This window comes from Nomascus leucogenys, chromosome 14, assembly GCF_006542625.1.
Source record: "Nomascus leucogenys isolate Asia chromosome 14, Asia_NLE_v1, whole genome shotgun sequence".
Taxonomy (NCBI): domain Eukaryota; kingdom Metazoa; phylum Chordata; class Mammalia; order Primates; family Hylobatidae; genus Nomascus; species Nomascus leucogenys.
Genome location: NC_044394.1, coordinates 27,706,572 through 27,730,311, shown reverse-complemented (window position 1 = coordinate 27,730,311; position 23,740 = coordinate 27,706,572). Strand labels below are relative to the sequence as shown.

Below are 23,740 nucleotides of genomic sequence, written 5' to 3'. Positions count from 1 at the left end.
GATTGGAAACATGGTAAAAATGTCCACTTTTACCACTCTTATGGGACACTGTACGAAAGAAGAAATGAAACCATCCCTTTTTGCAGACAAAATGGTTCCTACAACTAATAAGTGCATTTAGCAAGGTCACCAGATATATGATCAACACATAAAAATCAATTGTATTTCTTTTTTTTGAGACAGAGTCTCACTCTGTCACCCAGGCTAGAGTGCAATGGCACGACCTCGGCTCACTGCAATCTCCACCTCCTTGGTTCAAGCAATTCCCCTGCCTCAGCCTCCCTAGTAGCTGGGATTAGAGGCGCATGCTACCACGCCCAGCTAATTTGTTTGTATTTTTAGTAGAGATGGAGTTTTACCATGTTGACCAGACTGGTCTCGAGCTCCTGACCTCAGGCAATCTGCCTGCCTCGGACTCCCAAAGTGCTGGGATTACAGGCATGAGCCACCACCCCCGGCCCAATTGTATTTCTATATACTAGTAATGTACAGTTGAAAACCAAAAAAGCTTTTTAAATTACAGTAGCTCCAAAATAAACGAAATACTGGTTATAAGTCTAACAAAACATTCCATCTGTATGCTAAAAACTTAAGAAGATTAAAATAAATGAGCCGGGCATGGTGGCTCATGCTTGTAATCCCAACACTTTGGGAGGCCTAGGCGGGCAGATCACCTGAGGTCAGGAGTTCGAGACCAGCCTGGGCAACATGGTGAAACCCCGTCTCTATTAAAAATAAAAAAAAAAAATTAGCCGGGTATGGTGGCACGAGCCTGTAGTCCCAGCTACTCGGGAGGCTGAGGCAGGAGAATTGCTGGAATCCAGGGGGTGGAGGTTGCAGTGAGCCAAGATCCCACCACTGCACTCCAGCCTGAGCAACAAAGTGAGACTCTGTCAAATAAGTAAGTAAACAAATAAATAGAGAGACATGTTTATGGTTTGAAGACTCAATATAGTAAAGATGTCAGCTGTCTCCTGACTAATCTAAAGATTTCTGATTAATCTAAAGATCTGATAAAATTCTGATCAAAATCCCAGAAGGAGTTTTTAAGGATATCAACAAGCTGATTCTAAAATTTATAAAAAGAGACAAAGAAGCTAGAATAACAAAAAACATTTTGAAAAAGGAAAATAATGTTGGAAGAATCAAACATGATCTTAGGACTTTTGCTATAGCAGGGGTTGACAAACATTTTCTGTGAGGGGCCATTTAGTAAAGATTTTTGGTTTTGCAGGTCACATAGTCTCTCACAGCTACTTAACTGTCATCATAGCAAGGAAGCAGCCATAGATAATATAAAATGAATGTATTCCAATAAAACTTTATTTACTAAAATATGTATGAACTGGATTTCGCCTAGGGACTGTGGTTTGCCATCCCCAAAGCTATAACTAATCAAGAAATTATGGTATTAGTAAAAGGACAGACACACAGATTAATGAAACAGAACATATAACCCAGAAATAGACCCATATAAATATGCCCAGCTGATTTTTGACAAAAGTGCAAAGGTAATTCAATGGAGAAAGGATAGTTTTTCAACAAATGGTATTGGCACAATATACATGTATGCACACACAGACACACAAAGAATCTCAAACTAAACCTCACACATTACTCTCAAAAATTAAAAATAAATCATAGATCTAAATATAAAATGTAAAACTAGAAGAAAGCATAGGAGGAAATATGTGTGACCTGGGATTAACAAAGAATTCTCCAACTAGACACCAAAAGCATGATCCATTTTTTAAAAATTGGTAACTTCATCAACTGTTGTTCCTCAAAAGGCACTGTTAGGAGCCTGAAAAGATAAGCTACATGATGGGAGCAAATATTTGCAAGTCACATATCCAGCAAAGGAGTTGTATCCAGAATATATACAGAACTCTCAAAGCTCAACAGTAAGAAAACAAATAGCCCAATTACAGTGGTCAAAAGACTTGGACGGACATTTCAATAAGGACATATATGGATAGCAAACAAATAAATTTAATATCATTGGTTATTTGGGAAATTGAAATTAAAACCATGATGAGATACCTCTGTACACCTATTAGAATGGCAGTAATTTTTTTTTTTTTTTTTTTTTTTTTTTTTTGAGACGGAGTCTTGCGCTGTCACCCAGGCTGGAGTGCAGTGGCAAGATCTCGGCTCACTGCAAGCTCCGCCTCCCAGGTTCACGCCATTCTCCTGCCTCAGCCTCCCAAGTAGCTGGGACTACAGGCGCCTGCCACCACGCCTGGCTAATTTTTTGTATTGCCTAGGTTTTCCTGTAGGATTTTAATGGTTTTAGGTCTAACATTTAAGTCTTTAATCCATCTTGAATTAATTTTTGTATAAGGTGTAAGGAAGGGATCCAGTTTCAGCTTTCTACATATGGCTAGCCAGTTTTCCCAGCACCATTTATTAAATAGGAAATCCTTCTCCCATTTCTTGTTTTTGTCAGGTTTGTCAAAGATCAGATAGTTGTAGATATGTGGCATCATTTCTGAGGACTCTGTTCTGTTCCATTGATCTATTTCTCTGTTGTGGTACCAGTACCATGCTATTTTGGTTACTGTAGCCTTGTAGTATAGTTTGAAGTCAGGTAGCGTGATGCCTCCAGCTTTGTTCTTTTGGCTTAGGATTGACTTGGCAATGTGGGCTCTTTTTTGGTTCCATATGAACTTTAAAGTGGTTTTTTCCAATTCTGTGAAGAAAGTCATTGGTAGCTTGATGGGGATGGCATTGAATCTATAAATTACCTTGGGCAGTATGGCCATTTTCACAATATTGATTCTTCCAACCCATGAGCATGGAATGTTCTTCCATTTGTTTGTATCCTCTTTTATTTCATTGAGCAGTGGTTTGTAGTTCTCCTTGAAGAGGTCCTTCACATTCCTTGTAAGTTGGATTCCTAGGTATTTTATTCTCTTTGAAGCAATTGTGAATGGGAGTTCACTCATGATTTGGCTCTCTGTTTGTCTGTGATTGGTGTACAAGAATGCTTGTGATTTTTGTACATTGATTTTGTATCCTGAGACTTTGCTGAAGTTGCTAATCAGCTTAAGGAGATTTTGGGCTGAGACAATGGGGTTTTCTAGATATACAATCATGTCATCTGCAAACAGGGACAATTTGACTTCCTCTTTTCCTAATTGAATACCCTTTATTTCCTTCTCCTGCCTGATTGCTCTGGCCAGAACTTCCAGCACTATATTGAATAGGAGCGGTGAGAGAGGGCATCCCTGTCTTGTGCCAGTCTTCAAAGGGAATGCTTCCAGTTTTTGCCCATTCAGTATGATATTGACTGTGGGTTTGTCATAGATAGCTCTTATTATTTTGAGATACGTCCCATCAATACCTAATTTATTGAGAGTTTTTAGCATGAAGGGTTGTTGAATTTTGTCAAAGGCCTTTTCTGCATCTATTGAGATAATCATGTGGTTTTTGTCTTTGGTTCTGTTTATATGCTGGATTACATTTATTGATTTGCATATGTTGAACCAGCCTTGCATCCCAGGGATGAAGCCCACTTGATCATGGTGTATAAGCTTTTTGATGCGCTGCTGGATTCGGTTTGCCAGTATTTTATTGAGGAGTTTTGCATCAATGTTCATCAAGGATATTGGTCTGAAATTCTCTTTTTTGGTTATGTCTCTGCCAGGCTTTGGTATCAGGACGATGCTGGCTTCATAAAATGTGTTAGGGAGGATTCCCTCTTTTTCTATCGATTGGAAAACCTAGGCAATACCATTCACGACATAGGCGTGGGCAAGGACTTCATGTCTAAAACACCAAAAGCAATGGCAACAAAAGCCAAAATTGACAAATGGGATCTCATTAAACTAAAGAGCTTCTGCACAGCAAAAGAAACTACCATCAGAGTGAACAGGCAACCTACAGAATGGGAGAAAATTTTTGCAACCTACTCATCTGACAAAGGGCTAATATCCAGAATCTACAATGAACTTGAACAAATTTACAAGAAAAAAACAAACAACCCCATCAAAAAGTGGGCAAAGGACAGGAACAGACACTTCTCAAAAGAAGACATTTATGCAGCCAAAAAACACATGAAAAAATGCTCATCATCACTGGCCATCAGAGAAATGCAAATCAAAACCACAGTGAGATACCATCTCACACCAGTTAGAATGGCCATCATTAAAAAGTCAGGAAACAACAGGTGCTGGAGAGGATGTGGAGAAATAGGAACACTTTTACACTGTTGGTGGGACTGTAAACTAGTTCAACCATTGTGGAAGTCAGTGTGGCGATTCCTCAGGGATCTAGAACTAGAAATACCATTTGACCCAGCCATCTCATTACTGGGTATATACCCAAAGGACTATAAATCATGCTGCTATAAAGACACATGCACATGTATGTTTATTGCGGCACTATTCACAATAGCAAAGAGTTGGAACCAACCCAAATGTCCAACAACAATAGACTGGATTAAGAAAATGTGGCACAGATACACCATGGAATACTATGCAGCCATTAGAAATGATGAGTTCATGTCCTTTGTAGGGACATGGATGAAACTGGAAAACATCATTCTCAGTAAACTATTGCAAGGACAAAAAACCAAACACCGCATGTTCTCACTCATAGGTAGGAATTGAACAATGAGAACTGATGGACACAGGAAGGGGAACATCACACTTGGGGGACTGTTGTGGGGTGGGGGGAGGGGGGAGGGACGGCATTAGGAGATATACCTAATGCTAAATGACGAGTTAATGGGTGCAGCAAAACAACATGGCACATGGATACATATGTAACAAACCTGCACATTGTGCACATGTACCCTAAAATCTAAAGTATAATAATAATTTTTTAAAAAAAATTTTTTTGTATTTTTAGTAGAGACGGGGTTTCACCATTTTAGCCAGGATGGTCTCGATCTCCTGACCTCGTGATCTGCCCGCCTCGGCCTCCCAAAGTGCTGGGATTACAGGCGTGAGCCACTGTGCCTGGCCCTAGAATGTCAATAATTTTTAAAAATACTGACAATTCCAAGTGCTGGTGAGGATGATGCAAAGTAACTGAACTCTCATTCATTGTTGCATGAGATGTAATATAAAATAGTATAACTCTTCTGGGAAATGGCTTTGCAGTTTCTTTCAAAGTAAAATATGTATTCACCGTATGATTCAACAATCCCATTAAGTATTTACACTAGAAAAGTAAAAACAGGTTCACACAAGAACCTTTACATGAATGCTTGTAGCAGTTTTATTCATAATTTTCAAAAACTGAGAAAAATACCCTTCAACAGGTGAATAAATAAACTGGTACACACATCTGTAATGGAATACTGCTCAGCAATAAAAAGCAGTGAAGCATTGATACACGTTTAACAACTTGGATGAATATCAGGGCATTATACTGAATGACAGAAGTCAGTCACAAAAGTTTATATGGTATAATTCCAATTATACAACATTCATGAAGTGAAAACTATAGTTATGAAGATTTCTGTGGTTGCCAGGGTGTATAGGTTGAGGGGGGTGTGACTATAAAGTATATAAGGGAGGTTTTTTTGGCATAATGAAACTGTTCTATATTCTGTTTGTAATGGTAATAACAAGAATCTAAACATCTGTTAAAAATCACAAAACTCTATACCTTAAGAAAGTCAGTTTTAACATAGAAACAGTACAAATTTTAAAACAAAAAAATATAATAAGTGAAAGATGATGACATGAAATTTCACAAGACTGCGTTATTTCAGTTTTATTTTTTTAAAAGATATATAATAATAAGTAGTGGAGCTAAATATCCAGACAACTACTCTGGATATTTATATTATTCTTTTTCTATGTTTTGGTGGGGGGTTTTCTACATCAAAAGTGAATTACTTTTACAAGTTTATAAAACTTCATCATTAATTTTAATTTTGTAATAGCCATGAGTTCAGAGCATCACATTTGGTTTCCATGATTGTTTCTCTTAAAACTTCATATGTAAATTACATTATTTGTATGTTAGTTTAATTTAACTGCTCTTTGAAATGTCCTGTAAAATATTTAATGGTGGAAAAATTAAAAGTGTCTTTCTCTGTTTTTAAATATAATGGTATTTAAATGATTACTATATTGTTGAAAGTTTCCAAAGAAATTTTTTAATTACGTTTTTTAACCCAGAAATTTTTAAATATTTTAATACTTTAAAATCTATAACTTATACCTAACCTTAAAATTTTCTTTTTAATCCTTTTTCCAATGAAAAACACCCATATACTGCAGACAAATAATTGACAGAAAGAATGAACCTGAAAAAGACATCTGTTCTGGATTTTTGATGACTAATACCTGTAATGCAGAAGGTAATGGTATTCAAGACACCCAAGTATTCAAAGTATAACAGAAAAACTATGTTATAGCTTGCAAGAACTTTCAGTAAATTAATAAAAACAAGAAAACTCTGAGCATTTCTAGTTGGTATAAGACTGCTTGTCATTGATATAAAATACCAAGTTGCCTGATTATTACAAAGGTGAAATTTCAATGATCATACAAATAAATATAGATAAATTTGGAGATCTTGTTGAAAAGTTGATTCTGATTCAGTAGATCTGGGCTGGAGCCTACGGCTCTGCATTTCTAATAAGCTCTCAAGTGATATGCTGCTAGTATATACTATACATAGTAAATACTGTAACACAAGGTAGCCATACACATATATATGAAAATGATTGGTACTTTCATAGTATGTTAAGGTTTGGTTTTTTATTTCTCTAGCGTTTTCAGCATTTTAACTTATTATTTTAAGCATTTCTGTTTTTAGTGTTGTAAAAAATTTTTCTCAAGGTCCTTTATTAGATTTTTAAGATAATTAATGTTTTAATCTTTTACTTTAGGCGGAGAACTGAGAGAAGACGGCAGAGAACAGGTAAAACACTTTCTCTGTTTATTACTAGACATTTAAATTCTAAGAGAAAAGCGTAATGTATGTGATTATTTTGAACTCAAGAAATGCTATCTATTGGTCTACACTAACTGGACTACATTAACTAGATTAACTGGTCTATATTAACTACACTAACAGCTTCTAAAAATGTCTTCAGCTTTTCAGTATTCCCAAGTTGTAATTATTATTTAAAAGCTATTTTAAAATAAAATTGTGCATAACAGAATATGTACAAATGAAATTACACGTCTTCAAGTTGACTCAAAATGATTCAGTAGGGAGAAAGTAGAAGGGATGTAGGCGAATTAAGAGTAACCAGGAGTTGGCCAGGCGCTGTGGCTCATGCTTGTAATCCCAGCACTTTGGGAGGCCGAGGCAGGCGGATCACTTGAGGCCAGGAGTTTGAGACCAGCCTGGCCAACATGGCAAAACCCTCTCTACTAAAAATACAAAAATTAGCCAGGTGTGGCAGCTGCACCTGTAATCCCAGCTACTTGGGAGGCTGAGGCATGAGAATTACTTGAACCCAGGAGGCAGAAATTGCAGTGAGCCAAGATTATGCCACTGCACTCCAGCCTGGGTGACACAGCAAGACTCTGTGTCACAGAAAAAAAAAAAAGAGTAGCCAGGAGTTGATAACTGATGAAGCTGGGTAGCGGGTAATATAGCAGTTTGCAAATGTCATTCTCTCTTTGATATATGTTTGAAATTATCCAAAGTAAAAAATTTAAAAATAAAAGGTGTATAATAATGATTAAATTATTCAATATATTTTATTACTTACATATAATTTTTATAAATAGTGCATATAAAATATCACATCTGACAGGTAGTTCTGAACCCCTCCCCGTGTCTGTCCCTGACATCGCATCTCAGTTCATTTTGAGAGGAAATAGCAATTCCCTGTTATACCAATTACAGAAAGGCTAGGATTTATTGTGAGACTTGAATCTGAATGATAGTCCCACAATTTCTAGCACTGTAACTTTGGGCGAGTCATTTCATCTCTCTAAGCCTTAACTTCTTCATTCCTAAAATAGAGATAATGCCACACACTCCACGGGATTTTTATGAAGCTCTTTTATGAACACAAATGTGGTAGGACTTTGCTAATTATATGGAACTATACTAATGATAGTAATGATCAATATCATTGCTTCAATCTACTTCTTCCTGGACATACCTGCATTGAAAATAAAAATAATAATCTTTATTTGCTTGGAGGGAAATACGCCATATTACAGTTGAATGTACATGCCTAAAAATTTGTTTAATTCGCAAAAGCTTCAAGAAACTTTACCATAAATTGTATATATTTTAAATAGCTTATTTTTTTTAGAATACTTGTTTTAAGAAAACAACAACAACAACATCCTGGCCAGGTGCAGTGGCTCACACCCAAGCACTTTGCAAAGCTAAGGAAGGTGGATTGCATAAGCCCAGGAGTTCGAGACCAGCTTGGGCAACATGGCAAAACCCCATCTCTACTAAAAATACAAAAAGTAGCCAGGCACAGTGGCGTGTACCTGTAGTCACAGCTACTCAGGAGGCTAAGGTGGGAAGATCACTTGAGCCCAGGAGCTGGAGATTGTAGTGAGCTGAGATCACACCACTGCACTCCACCCTGAGCAACAACAGAGTAAGACCCTGTCTTGAAATAAGCAAACAAACAAAAAAAAACAGCATCCTGTCACAACTTTACAGACACATCCACTTGGATAAACAAGTGTACATGAAATCCAGTCAAGAAACTGACTTCCCAAGGATCTTTCTGGAACGGTTTTTATAAAGAATAAGGGAAATATCAGTTTGTGCACTAAAGTATAGGATGGTTTTTGTAATGTAATCTGTCACAAGACTTTGAGTTCAGTTACTAATATAGCTTAATTCAGATTAGCACTAACTCATACACACTTTATGTTCAGTGCTCTGGTTTCTTGTTTAGAAATTGCTATTAAGTACAGATAAGATACAGATTATAACAGGCTGTCATTGTTTGCAAAGGTCTTCTTGTGAAATTTCCACATGCTACATTTTAAAGTATGGTTTGTGCATATGTGTGTCTTTGCATATTTTTCTATTGCTATAATAACTATTTTTCAACATATTTCTCTTAACTTTTTTCTCAACCAATTGAATATATTCAACAAAAATAATAATAAAACATTATGGTTAGTATTTATCAAGTACTTATTATTTGTCTGGTTCTGGACTCAGTACCTTATGTTTTAATTCTGTTAATTCTCACAACAAACCTATCAGATGGATACTACTATTAGCCTCATATAAACAACGATACTGAGACACAGAGATTAGTAATTTCCCATAGTCTCCCAGCTTGTAAAGTGCAAAGCTAGAATTCAAACCCAAAGAGTCTGGCTGTTAGACCAGGGTTTCTGAACTTTAGTGCTATTGACATTTTGGGCCAAATAATTATTTGCTCTTGGGCCGTCCTGTGCATTGTAGGATGTTTAGCAGCAATCCCTGGCCTCTGTCTACTGAATGCCAGTAGTTTACCCACCCCAGTCACGACAACCAAATAACTCTCCAGACATTGCCAAATGTCTCCTGGGGGGAGGAAGATAGTAAAAAGTCATCCCTGGTTGAGAACCACAACCCTAGAGAAACCCCTACATGACATCACCTCTCTGAAAGCCACACATACAAAAATATGGAAAGCCAGAAAACAAAATAAAAATCACCTTCATCCCACCATTGAGAGAAAAATCATTAACATTACTAGTACCTTTGAAGTCCCCTGGGTGCCCCTCCTCAATTACATTTCTTCTTCCATCTACTCTCAGTCTTAAATTTTGTCTTAACCACTCTTTTGCTTGTCTTTATGGTTTTCCCATATGAGGCAAGTTCCATAAATAAAATCTTTTTTTTTTTTTAAGAGAGTCTCACTCTGTCACCCAGGCTGGAGTGCAGTTGCTTGAACACAGCTCACTGTAACCTCAAACTCCTGGGCATAAGCAATCATCCCACTTCAGCCCCCTAAGTAGCTAGAATTATAGGTGCATGCCACCATGCCTAGCTAATTTTGGGCTTTTTGTAGAGACAGGGTCTTGGCTATATTGTTGGTCTCAAACTCATTTAACAACTTGTTTAGTTTTACTTCTTTCTGAACTTTATATAAGTGGAAACATAGTGCATTCTTCTTGTTACTTACTTTTTTCACTAAATATTATTTTTGAATATAGCCATGCTGACATGTATAGATGTAGGTATATTCATTTTCACTGCCTATAGTATGTCACCGACTGAATACAATTTATTCATCCACTACTCAGTTTATTCATTCTTCTGTTAATGGACATTTATGTTGATTCTAGCTTTTTCTATTATGAACAGGGCAACAATATATTCCTAGGGTATATACTTAGGAGTGAAATTTCTGGTCACAGGCAATACATATCTGTAATTTTAATAAATAATTCCAAATACTTCCTAGAGTAGTTTTGCCAATTTATATTTCCACTAAACAAGTATAAGAGTTTCCATTTCTCCACATCTTGCTAATACTTAAACACTCAGGTTTTGAAATGTTTGCCATCCCTAGTAGCTGTGTAGTGGTTTCTCATTGAGGTTTTAATTTGTATTTGCCTGATTAATAATGAGGTTGAACATCTTTTCATATGTTTCTTGCCATCTTGTTTCTTCTTCCTTGAAATGCCTATTCCTACGTTTTACTCATTTTTCCACTGAGTTCTTTGCCTTTTTCTCACTGATTTGTAGTAGTCTTTATATATTTTAGAAACTAATCTTTTGTCAGTGTTACAAATAACTCCTCCCAAGTTGTTGCTTATCTCTTTCCTGTCTTTGTGGTTGACGAAAAAAATTTTGACTATATTAAAGACAAGAATGCACCATTATACCTTTATGGTATGCTTTTATATCTTGTTTAAGATGTCCTTCCTTATTTCCAATCTCATACAGATAATATCCTTTTATTAAAGTTTTTACCTTTCACATTTGTCTTTAATCCACTGGGGTTTGGGATGTGTGTGTGTGTGTGTGTGTGTGTGTGTGTGTGTGTGTGTTGGCTCCTGTGTCCTTTTAACCCTATTAGTCTTTGGCAGCAGCTTAACTTTTATGGCATGAGATGTCCCAGACTCATCTTGTAAATTCCTTGTAAATTCTCTGTCTTATACCTAGAATCTACTATTTCTCCATTTCTTCTATTTTCTCTGGGTTAATCTTGGCTTTTAGACTTTTTTAGTGGACAGAAAAGAAAATACTTTTTTTTTTCTCTCAGCCAGGAGTAGATGTTTACACCTGTAACCCAGCACTTTGGGAGGCGGGTGGATCACGTGAGGCCAGAAATTCAAGATCAGCCTGGCGAACATGGTGAAACCCCATCTCTACTAAAAAGAAAAAAAAAAAATACAAATATTAGCTGGTGTGGTGGTACACGCCTGTAATCCCAGCTACTCGGGAGACTGAGACACAAGAATCATTTGAACCCAGGAGGCAGAGGTTGCAGTGAGGCAAGGTCATGCCACTGCACTCCAGCCTGGGCGACAGAACGAGACTGTCTCAAAAGAAAAAATGAACAACTTTTTTTTCTTGATAACAGTGTCTCGCTCTGTCACCCAGACTGGAGTGCAGTGGTGTGATCACAGCTCACTGCAGCCTTGGCCTCCCAAGCTCAAGCCATCCTCCCACCTCAGCCTCCTGAGTTGCTGGGACATTTTTATCAACTCTCAGGAATCAGCAGCAGAAAGACATTAATTGGTATCTCCAGTCCAGGCTTCATCCCAGGCTTCAGACTGATAATATCTACAAGCCAATGTTAAGATAACTATTCCTTCTAGGAAGTTCCATACCATCTTGTACTTTTCCTATCACCATGAATATCACTTTTTATTATAACTTTGGTTTAATTATCTCCTTCACTAGGCTGTAACTTTTTTTTTTTGTTTTTGAGACAGAGTCTTACTCTGTCACCCAGACTGAAGTGCAGTGGCACGATCTTGGCTCACTGCAACCTCCACCTCTGGGTTCAAGCACTTCTCCTGCCTTAGCCTCCCAAGTAGCTGAGATTACAGGCACGTGCCACCACTCCCAGCTAATTTTTGCATTTTTAGTACAGATGAGGTTTCACCATGTTACCCAGGCTGGTCTCGAACTACTGAGCTCAAGTGATCTGCCCATCTTGGCCCCCCAAAGTGCTGGGATTACAGGCATGAGCCACCGCACCCAGCCTATTAGGCTGTAACTTTCTAAAAGGCAGTATCTGTATCCATTTTGCTCAACATCTTACTGTTAGCAACAGACTTGGAATTCTATAGTGAATGTTTATAAAATAATGTAGGCAAAAATGCATGAATAAAGAAGTCTTTGACTAGATAATATCCAAAACATAAGATGTCTTAAACCAAACTCATCATTTTCCCCTCAAACTCCAAACTTGCTCCTTCATATGTGGTCTTTGTCATTCTTGATTCTCTATAACCCACTTACAATTAATCCAACCAATCTAATTCAATTGATTAATGCTCCTAAATATTTCTAGAAACTAGCCCTATAACCATTGGAATTTAGGTTAATCAATCATCTTCATTTGGAGTACTGCTTCCTAATTATTATCTTTGTCTTTAATCTATACCCACTACCACCACCACCACCTCCTCCTGAAATCTAGCCTCCACAATGCTGCCAAAGTAACCTACCTAAGTATCATTCCCCTCCCTAAAACCCCATAGGATAAAGTTCAAGCTCCTTATCATGGTGTATAAGACTCTCCATTAACTAACCTGTGCTTTCCAGTTTTATTTCCTGCCACTCTCTACCTCAAAGAGCCTGAGTTACTTCACTCTTATATCCCTAATAGTTATTATATCACTTCGAGCACTATAGGTGTCACTAAATGTTGACCGAACCAAACTAGACCTATGTAGGCTTAGGTACCTTCTCAGTAACACTAGTTTTACCAAAATTTTATTATGAAAAGTTTTAAATATACAGAAAAGTTCTAAGAATGTACAGTAAACATCCGTATGCCCACTATTTGGATTCGACCATTAATGTCTTAAAATAATTGCGTTATCACATATCTGTCCATTAACTGTCCCTTTATCAATCCATCTTATTTTTTTTCAACTTTTATTGCATTGAAACATCTTATTTTTGATACATTTCAAAGTAAGTTGCAGATATCCATACACTTCGCCTCTTTAGCCACTTTAGCATACATATCATTAACATGTTAAAAACTCTCGGCCAGGAACGGTGGCTTATGCCTGTAATCCCAGGACTTTGGGAGGCTGAGGCGGGTAGATCACGAGGTCAGGAGATCAAGGCCATCCTGGCCAACATGGAAACCCCGTCTCTACTAAAAATACAAAAATTAGCTGGGCATGGTGGCGTGTGCCTGTAGTCCCAGCTACTCAGGAGGCGGAGGCAGAGATTGCAATGAGCTAAGATTGCATGACTGCACTCCAGCCTGGGCAATACAGCGAGACTCTGTCAAAAAAAAAAAAAAAAACACTCTCAATAAACTAGGTACTGAAGGAACATACCTCAAAATAATAAGAGCTAGATATGACAAACCCATAGCCAAAATCATACTCAATGGGCAAAAGCTGGAAACATTCCCCTAGAAAACTCCCTAGAAAACTGACACAAGACAAGGATGCCCTCTCTCACCACTCCTATTCAACAGAGTATTGGAAGTTATAGCCAGAGCAATCAGGCAAGAGAAAGAAATAAAGGGCATCCAAATAGGAAGAGAGGAAGTCAAACTATCCCTGTTTGCAGACAACATGGTCCTATATCTAGAGAACCCCATAGTCTCAGCCCAGAAGCTCCTTCAGCTGATAAACAACTTCAGCAAAGTTTCAGGATACAAAATCAATGTACAAAAATCACTAGCATTCCTATACACCAACAATAGCCAAGCCAAGAGCCAAATCAGGAATGCAATCCCATTCACAATTGTTACAAAAAGAATAAAATACCTAGGAATGCAGCTAATCCAAAAGGTGAAAGATCTCTACAATGAGAACTACAAAACACTGCTCAAAGAAATCAGAGATGACACAAACAAATGGAAAAACATTCCATGCTCATGAATAGGAAGAATCAATATTGTTAAAATGGCCATACTACCCAAAGCAATGTATAGATTCAATGCTATTCCTATTAAACTACCACTGAGATTCTTCACAGAACTAGATAAAAACTATTTTAAAATTCAGGCCTTTTTCTTTTGCAGCTGGGAGGCAGGTAGCACAGGACAAGTTTTCAAGCCCATCATGCCCTCTGCCTGGAAACAGACTCAGGACTGTTGTTGGGGGGCATGGTGGGAGTGAGACAGGCCCTTCAGTTTGCATGGGAGCTGGGTGAGGCCAGTGACTGCCGGCTTTCCCCTACTTCCCTGACAAACTGCATTTCTCAGCAGAGGCATCCATAATCCTCCTAGGTACCCAACTCCAGTGACCTGGGGATCTCACCCCCATCCACCACAGCAGCCACAGCAAGACCTGCCCAAGGAGTGTCTGAGCTCAGACATGCCTAGCCCCACCCCCACCTGATGGCACTTCCCTATCCACCCTGGTAGCAGAAGACAAACGGCATATAATCTTGCGAGTGTCAGGGCCCCGCCCACCGCTGGTCCCTCTCTATGTTACTACAGCTGATGCTTTCAGGAAAGCGCACCTCCTGGCAGGAGCCCAACCAGCCCAAAAATAGAGCATTAAACCACCAAAGCCAAGAACCCTCACAGAGTCCATCACACAGCCCTGCCATCTCCACTGGAACAGGCACTGGTATCCATGACAGAGAGACCCATAGATGCTTCATATCACAGGACTCTGTGCAGACAACCCGCATTACCAGCCTGGAGCCAGATAAACTTGCTGGGTAGCTAGACCCAGAAGAGAAACAACAATCACTGTAGTACGGCTCACAGAAAGCCACATCCATAGGAAAAGGGGGAGAGTACTACATCAAGGGAACACCCTGTGGGACAAAAGAACCTGAACAGCAGCCTTCAGCCCTAAACCTTCCCTCTGATAGAGCCTACGCAAATGAGAAGGAACCAGAAAAAAAAACCCTGGTAATATGACAAAATGAGGCTCTTCAACACCCCCAAAAAATCACACTAGTTCACCGGCAGTGGATCCAAATCAAGAAGAAATCCCTGATTTACCTGAAAAAGAATTTAGGAGGTTAGTTATTAAGCTAAAGAGGGATGGACCAAAGAAAGGTGAAGCCCAATTTTAACAAGAGGAAATCCAAAAAGTGATGCAACAAGTGAAGGGAGAAATATTCAAGGAAATAGATAGCTTAAAGAAAAAAGAACCAAAAATTCAGGAAACTTTGGACACACTTTTAGAAATGTGAAATGCTGCCCAGGCATGGTGGCTTACCCCTCTAATCCCAGTACTTTGGGAGGGTGAGGTGGGCAGATCACAAGGTCAGGATTTTGAGACCAGTCTGGCCAACATGGCGAAACCCTGTCTCTACTAAAAATACAAAAATTAGCTGGACAAAAATACAAAAATTAGCCAGGGGATCACTGGAACCCAGGAGGCGGGGGTTGCATTGAGCCGTGCCACTGCACTCCAGCCTGGGTGACAGGGTGAGACTCCGTCTCAAAAAAAAATAAAATAAAAAGGGTGAATGCTCTGGAAAGTCTCACCAATAGAATTGAACAAGTAGAAGAAAGAAATTCAGAGCTCGAAAACAAGGTCTTTGAACTAACCCAATCGAACAAGGTCAAAGAAAAAAGAATAAGAAAATATGAACAAAGTCATGAAGAAGTCTGGGATTACGTTAAACAACTAAACTTAAGAATAATCAGTGTTCCTGAGGAAGAAGAGAATTCTAAAAGCTTGGAAAACATATGTGGGGGAATAATCAAGGAAAACTTCCCCAGCCTTGCTAGAGACCTAGACATCCAAATACAAGAAGCACAAAGAACACCTGGAAAATTCATTGCAAAAAGATCTTCGCCTAGGCACATAGTCATCAGGTTATCCAAAGTTAAGACAAAAGAAAGATTCTTAAAACCTGTAAGACAGAAGCACCAAGTAACCTATAAAGGAAAACCTATCAGATTGCAGCAGACTTCTCAGCAGAAACCCTACAAGCTAGAAGAGATTGGCACCCTATCTTCAGCCTCCTCAAAGAAAACAATTATCAGCCAAGAATTTAGTATCCAGCAAAAGGAGGTTGCAGGAGCCAAGATTGCACCATTGCACTCCAGCCTGGGCAACAGAGTGAGACTCTGTCTCAAAAAAAAAAAAAAAAAAAAAAAAAAAAAAAAAAAATCACATGATCATCTCAATAGATGCAGAAAAAGCATTCGACAAAATCCAGCATCCCTTTATGATGAAAACTCTCAGCATCATATATGAAGCAAAGATACAGTCGTTTTCAGACAAATGCGGAGAGAATTTGCTATTACCAAGCCACCACTATAAGAACTGGTAGAAGGAGCTGTAAATCTTGAAACAAATTCTGGAAACACATCAAAACAGAACCTCTTTAAAGCATAAATCACACAGGACCTATAAAACAAAAATACATGTTAAAAAGCAAAAACAACAAAAAAACCAAAGTACACAGGCAACAAAAATCACAGTGAATGCAACGGTACCTCACATTTCAATACTAACATTGAATGTAAATGGCCTAAATGCTCCTCTTAAAATATACAGAGCCACAGAATGGATAAGAACTCACCAACCAACTCTCTGCTGCCTTCAGAAGACTCACCTAACACATAACGACTCACATAAAGTAAAGGGGCAGAAAAAGGCATTTCATGCAAATGGACACCAAAAGTGAGCAGGGGTAGCTATTCTTATATCAGACAAAACAAATTTTAAAGTAACAGCAGTTAAAAGAGACCAAGAGGGACATTATATAATGATAAAAACCTTGTCCAACAGGAAATATCACAATCCTAAAAACAGAGGCACCTGCGGTGACATGTGCCTGTAGTCCCAGCTACTCCAGGAGGCTGGGGCAGGAGAATCACTTGAACTTGGGAGGCAGAAGGTGTAGTGAGCCAAGATCAGACCACTGCACTCCAGCCTGGGTGACAGCAAAACTCTGTCTCAAAATATATATATAGATGGGTGTGTGTGTGTGTGGATATATATATGTATGTGTATATATATGTATGTGTGTGTATATGAATGTATGTGTATATATATGTATGTGTGTATATATATGTATGTGTATATATATATATACACACATATGCACACACACACACACCCCTAACACTGCAGCTCCCAAATTTATATAACAATTACTAATAGACCTAAGAAACAATTACTAATAGACCTAAGAATAGACCTAAGACCTATACTACTCCACTGACAGCACTAGACAGGTCATCAAGACAGAAACCCAACAAAGAAACAATGGATTTCAACTATACCTTAGAACAAATGGACTTAACAGAGATAAACAGAACATTTCATCCAGCAACCACAGAACACACAGTGCATGGAACTTTCTCCAAGATACAGCATATCATAGCCCATAAAACGAGCCTCAATAAATTTTAAAAAATTGAAATTATATCAAGCACTCTCTCAGATCACAGTGGAATAAAACTGGAAATCAACTCCAAAAGGAACCTTCAGAACCATGCAAATACATAGAAATTAAATAATATGCTCCTGAATAAGCATTGAGTCAAAAATGAAATCAAGATGGAAATTAAAGAATTATTTGAACTGAATGACAAGAATGACACAACCTATCAAAACCTCTGGGATACAGCAAAGGCGGTGCTAAGATGAAAGTTCATAGCCCTAAGCACCTACATCAAAAAGACTAAAAGGGCACAAACTGACATTCTAAGGTCATACCTCAAGGAACTACAGAAACAAGAACAAACCAAACTCAAACCCTGCAGAAATAAGAAAACTGCCAAGATCAGAGCAGAACTAAATGAAATTGAAACAAACAAAAAATACAAAAGATAAATGAGACAAAAAGCTGGTTCTTTGAAAAGATAAATAAAATTGATAGACCATTAGCAAGATTAACCAAGAGAAAAAGAGAGAAAAGCCAAATAACCTCAATAAGAAACAAAACAGGAGATATTACAACTGACAACACTGAAATACAAAAGATCATTCGAGGCTACTATGAACACCTTTATGCACATGAACTAGAAAACCTAGAAGAGATGGATAAATTCCTGGAAAAAATACAGCCCTTCTAGCTTAAATCAGGAAAAATTAGATACCCTGAACAGACCAATAACAAGCAGTGAGACTGAAATGGTAATTTTAAAATTACCAACACACACAAAAAGAGTCCACGCCAGACAGATTCACAGCAGATATTCAGATTCTACCAGACATTCAAAGAAGAATTGGTACCAATCCTTTTGATACTATTCCACAAGACAGAGAAAGAAGGAACCCTCCGTAATTCATTTTATGAAGCCAGCATCACCCTAATACCAAATCCAGGAAAGGACATAACCAAAAAAGAAAACTACAGACCGATATCCTTGATGAACATTGATGCTAAACTCCTTAACAACTACTAGCTAACCAAATCCAACAACATATCAAAAAGATAATCCACCACGATCAAGTGGGTTTCATACCAGGGATGGAGGGATGGTTTAACTTATGCAAGCCAATAAATGTGATATACCACATAAACAGAATTAAAAGTAAAAATCAGCTGGGCATGGTGGCTCATGCCTGTAATCCCAGCACTTTGGGTGGGCTGAGGCGGGCAGATCACAAGGTCAGGAGTTTGAGACCAGCCTGACCAACATGGTGAAACCCCGTCTGTACTAAAAATACAAAAATTAGCCGGGACTGGTGATGCACGCCTGTAATCCCAACTACTCGGGAGGCTGAGACAGGAGAATCACTTGAACCCAGGAGGTGGAGGTTGCAGGAGCCAAGATCGCACCATTGCACTCCAGCCTGGGCAACAGAGTGAGACTCTGTCTCAAAAAAAAAAAAAAAAAAAAAAGTAAAAATCACATGATCATCTCAATAGATGCAGAAAAAGCATTCGACAAAATCCAGCATCCCTTTATGATTAAAACTCTCAGCAAAATCAGCATTCAAAGGACATAACCTTAATGTAATAAACTTCATCTATGACAAACCCACAGCAAACATGATACTGAATGGGGAAAAGTTGAAAGCATTCCCTCTGGGAACTGGAACAAGACAAGAATGCCCACTCTCACCACTCCTGTTCAACATAGTACTGGGAGGTCCTAGCCAGAGCAATCAGACAAGAGAAAGAAATAAAGGGCATCCAAATCAGTAAAGAGGAAGTCAAACTGTCACTGTTTGCTGATGATACAATCGTTTACCTTGAAAACCCTAAGGACTCCTCCAGAAAGCTCCTAGAACTGATAAAAGAATTCAGCAAAGTTTCTGGATACAAGATTAATATACACAAATCAGTAGCTCTTCTATACACCAATAGCAACCAAGTGGAGAATCAGATCAAGAACTCAACTGCTTTTATAATAGCTGCAAAAAAAAAAAAAAAATACTTAGGAATATACCTAACCAAGAAGTTGAAAGACCTCTACAAGGAAAACTACAAAACACTGCTGAAAGAAATCATAGATGACACAAACAAATGGAAACACATCCCATGCTCATGAATGGGTAGAATCAATATTGTGAAAATGACCATACTGCCAAAAGCAATCTACAAATTTAATGTAGTCCCCATCAAAATACCACCATCATTCTTCACAAAATTAGAAAAAACAATTCTAAAATTCATATGGAACCAAAAAAGAGCCCACATAGCCAAAGCAAGACTAAGCAAAAAGAACAAATCTAGAGGAATCACACTACCTGATTTCAAACTATAATATAAGGCCATAGTCACCAAAACAGCATAGTACTGGTATAAAAATAGGCACACAGATCAATGGAACAGAATAGAGAACCCAGAAATAAATGCAAATACTTACAGCCAACTGATTCTCAACAAAGCAGACAAAAACATAAAGTGGGGAAAGGACACCCTTTTCAACAAATGGTGCTGGGATAATTGACTAGCCACATGTAGGAGAATGAAACTGGATCCTCATCTCTCACCTTATACAAAAATCAACTCAGGATGGATTAAGTACTTAAGCCTAAGACGTGAAACTATAAACATTTTAGAAGATAACATTGGAAAAACCCTTCTAGACATTGGCTTAGGCAAAGATTTCATTACCAAGAACCCAAAAGCAAATGCAATAAAAACAAAGATAAATAGCTGGGACCTAATTAAACTAAAGAGCTTTTTCACAGCAAAAGAAACAGTCAGCAGAGTAAACAGACAACCCACAGAGTGGGAGAAAATCTTCACAATCTATACATCTAACAAAGACTAATATCCAGAATCTACAACAAACTCAAATCAGTAAGAAAAAAACAATCCCATAAAAAAGTGGGCTAAGGACATGAATGGACAGTTCTGAAAAGAACATACACAAATGGCCAACAAACATGAAAAAATGCTCAACATCACTAATGATCAGGGAAATGCAAATCAAAACCACAAGCAATACCACCTTACTTCTGCAAGAATGGACATAATAAAAAAAACAAACAGTAGATGCGGGCATGGATGTGGTGAACAGGGAACACTTCTACACTGCTGTTGGGAATGTAAACTCATACAGCCACTATGGAAAACAGTGTGGAGATTCCTTAAAGAACTAAAAGTAGAACTACCATTTGATCCAGCAACCCCACTATTGGGTGTCTACACAGAAGAAAAGAAGTCATTACTCAAAAAAGATACTTGTACATGCATTTTTATAGTGGAGCAATTCACAATTGCAAAATCATGGAACCAACCCAAATGCCCATCATCAACAAGTGGATAAAGAAACTGGTGTGTATATACACATATATATATGTGTGTATATATACACACATATATATATGTGTATATATACGTGTATATGTGTATATATACATGTATATGTGTATATACACATGTATATATATACACACACACACATACATACACAGTGGAATACTATGCAGCCATAAAAAGGAGTGAATTAATAGCATTTGTAGTGACCTGGATGAGATTAGAGACTATTATTCTACGTGAAGTAACTCAGGAATGGAAACCAAACATCGTTATGTTCTCACTGATATGTAGGAGCTAAGCTATGAGGACACAAAGGTATAAGAATGATACAAAGGACTTTGGGGACTTGGGGGGAAGAGTGGGAAGGGGGTGAGGGATAAAACAGTACTAATATGGTGCAGTGTATACCCATATTTGATGGATGCACCAAAATCTCCCAAATCATCACTAAAGAACTTACTCATGTAACCAAATACCACCTGTACCCAGTAACTTATGGACAAATTAATTAATTAATTAAAATAAAAAATAAAATAGCAATATCTGGTGTTGCCAAGGTTGCAAGGAAATGGGCACTGGTATACACTGCTGAGCATGCACACATTAGCACAACCTCTCTGCAGGGCAGCTTGACACTCTGCATTTAAAGAGTTAAATGTGAACTGTAATTCATCCTCTGGAAATTCATCCTAAAAAGATAATTAAGGATGAGTACAAAAATTTAATCATAAGGATGCTCACTGCAGTGCAATTTTTTATTACAAATAAAAGTGGGAAATAATCTAAATCACCAAACAGAGGAGTGTTAAATAAACTATGTGCACCAAAAAAAAAAAAAAAAAATCATATGGAACCTAAAAAGAGTCCAAAAGGCCAAGGAAATCCTAAGCAAAAAAAATAAAAAAGCTGGAGGCATCATTGCTACCCAACTTCAAACTATACTACAGAACTACAGTAACCAAAACAGCATGGTACCTGTACAAAAACAGACACATGGACCAATGGAACAGAATAGAGAATGCAGAAATAAGACTGCACACCTACAACTATCTGATCTTCAAAAAACCTGACAAAAACAAGCAATGGAGAAATGAATCCCTATTCAATAAATGGTGCTGGGATAAGTAGCTAGCTATATGTAGAAAATTGAAACGACCCCTTCATTAGACCATATACAAAAATTAACTCAAGATGGATTAAAGACTTAAATGTAAAACCCAAAACTATAAAAACCCTAGAAGAAAACCTAGGTAATACCATTCAGGACATAGGCATGGGCACAGATTTCATGATGAAGATGCCAAAAGTAATTGCAACAAAAGCAAAATTGACTAATGGGATCCAATTAAACTAAACTAAAGAGCTTCTGCACAGCAAAAGAAATTATCAACAGAGTAAACAGATAACCTGCAGAATGGGAGAAAATGTTTGCAAACTATGCATCTGACAAATGTCCAACATCTATAAGGAACTTAAATAAATATACAAGAAGAAAAAAATCTATTAAAAGTGGGCAGCGGACACAAGCAGATACTTTTCAAGAGAATCATACATACAACCAATAAACATGAAAAAATGCTTGACATCTTTGATCATCAGAGAAATGCAAATCAAAACCACAATGAGATACCACCTCACACCAGTCAGAGTGATTATTAAAAAGTAAAACAAACAAACAAACAAAAAAAAACAGATGTTAGCAAGTTTGTGGAGAAAAAGGAATGCTTATACATTGTTGGTGGGTGTGTAAATTACTTCAACCACTGTGGAAGAGATTGTGGTGATTCCTCAACATCCTAAAGCCAGAAATGCCATTTGACCCAGCAATCCCATTACTGAGTATATACTCAAAGAAATATAGATCATTCTGTTATAAAGACATGCATGCATATGTTCATTGCAGCACTATTCACAATACCAAAGACATGGAGTCAACCTAAATGCCCATCAATAATAGACTGGATAAAGAAAATGTGGTACATATATACCATGGAATACTATGCAGCCATGAAAAAGAACAAGATCATGTCCCATTCAGGGACATGGATGGAGCTGGAAGCCATTATCCTTAGCAAACTAATACAGGAACAGAAAATCAAATTTTGCATGTTCTCACTTACAAGTGGGAGCTAAATGATGAGAACACATGGACACATAGAGGGAAACAACAGACCATGAGGCCTATTGGAGGGTATTGTAGGGTGGTGGGTGGGAGAAGGGAGAGGATCAGTAAAAATAACTAAAGGGTACTAGGCTTAATACCTGGATGATGAAATAATATATACAAAAAACCTCAAATCCCCATTACACAAGTTTACCTGTGTTACAAACCTACACATGTATTCTTGAACCAAAAAGTTAAAAAAAAAGATAAAAGAATATTTGTTTATACTACTTTCCCTCCCCCATAAAATGCATATAAATAAAATGCACCCATCTTAAGTGCTCCATTATGTGTCTGTATATAATACATAATACATTATGTATTTTATTATACCCATATTATAATAGATTGTCTCTTTCTCTTCCTCTCTCTCTCTCACTCTCTCCATCAATCCCTGCAGGACTTTTTTCCCAAACAATTTTCTTAAATTTCATATTCTGCTCAGACCTGAAGTTAGTTTATGGTTAAAGTAAGCAGTGAACTATTTTTAAATCACTACTTATTTTAACCATTACCTAGCTCTAGGTTTCATCAGATTATTAACTTTAACTCTAAGAAAACTGTTTGGGTAAAAGTCCTCTGGGGAATATATACATATAGAGAGAGAGTAATTCAAGTATAAAGTTCTCTGACACTTTGAATTAGCTTATTAAACCTTTGGCACTACAATGGCTACATCTTTAATAGAATACATTACTGCCTGTTTACTTCTCAAGAAAAAGTATGTCCCTCAGATTTCCTTGTTCAGTGCAGTGGCTCACACCTGTAATCCTAGCACTTTGGGAGGCCAAGGTGGAAGGATCACTTAAGGCCTGGAGTTTGAACTAGGCCTCT

General features: G+C 37.7%; 1 protein-coding gene across 1 annotated transcript in view; it reads left to right on the top strand.

Annotated features, from left to right (window-relative positions):
• Nucleotides 1-23,740, top strand: part of WDPCP (WD repeat containing planar cell polarity effector) — a 478,431-nt gene that overhangs the window by 440,325 nt on the left and 14,366 nt on the right. Inside the window, exons 16-17 of the mRNA XM_003262443.4 lie at nt 6,240-6,319; nt 6,854-6,885. Coding sequence (XP_003262491.2) covers nt 6,240-6,319; nt 6,854-6,885 — 112 coding nt within the window. The remainder of the gene's footprint in view (nt 1-6,239; nt 6,320-6,853; nt 6,886-23,740) is intronic.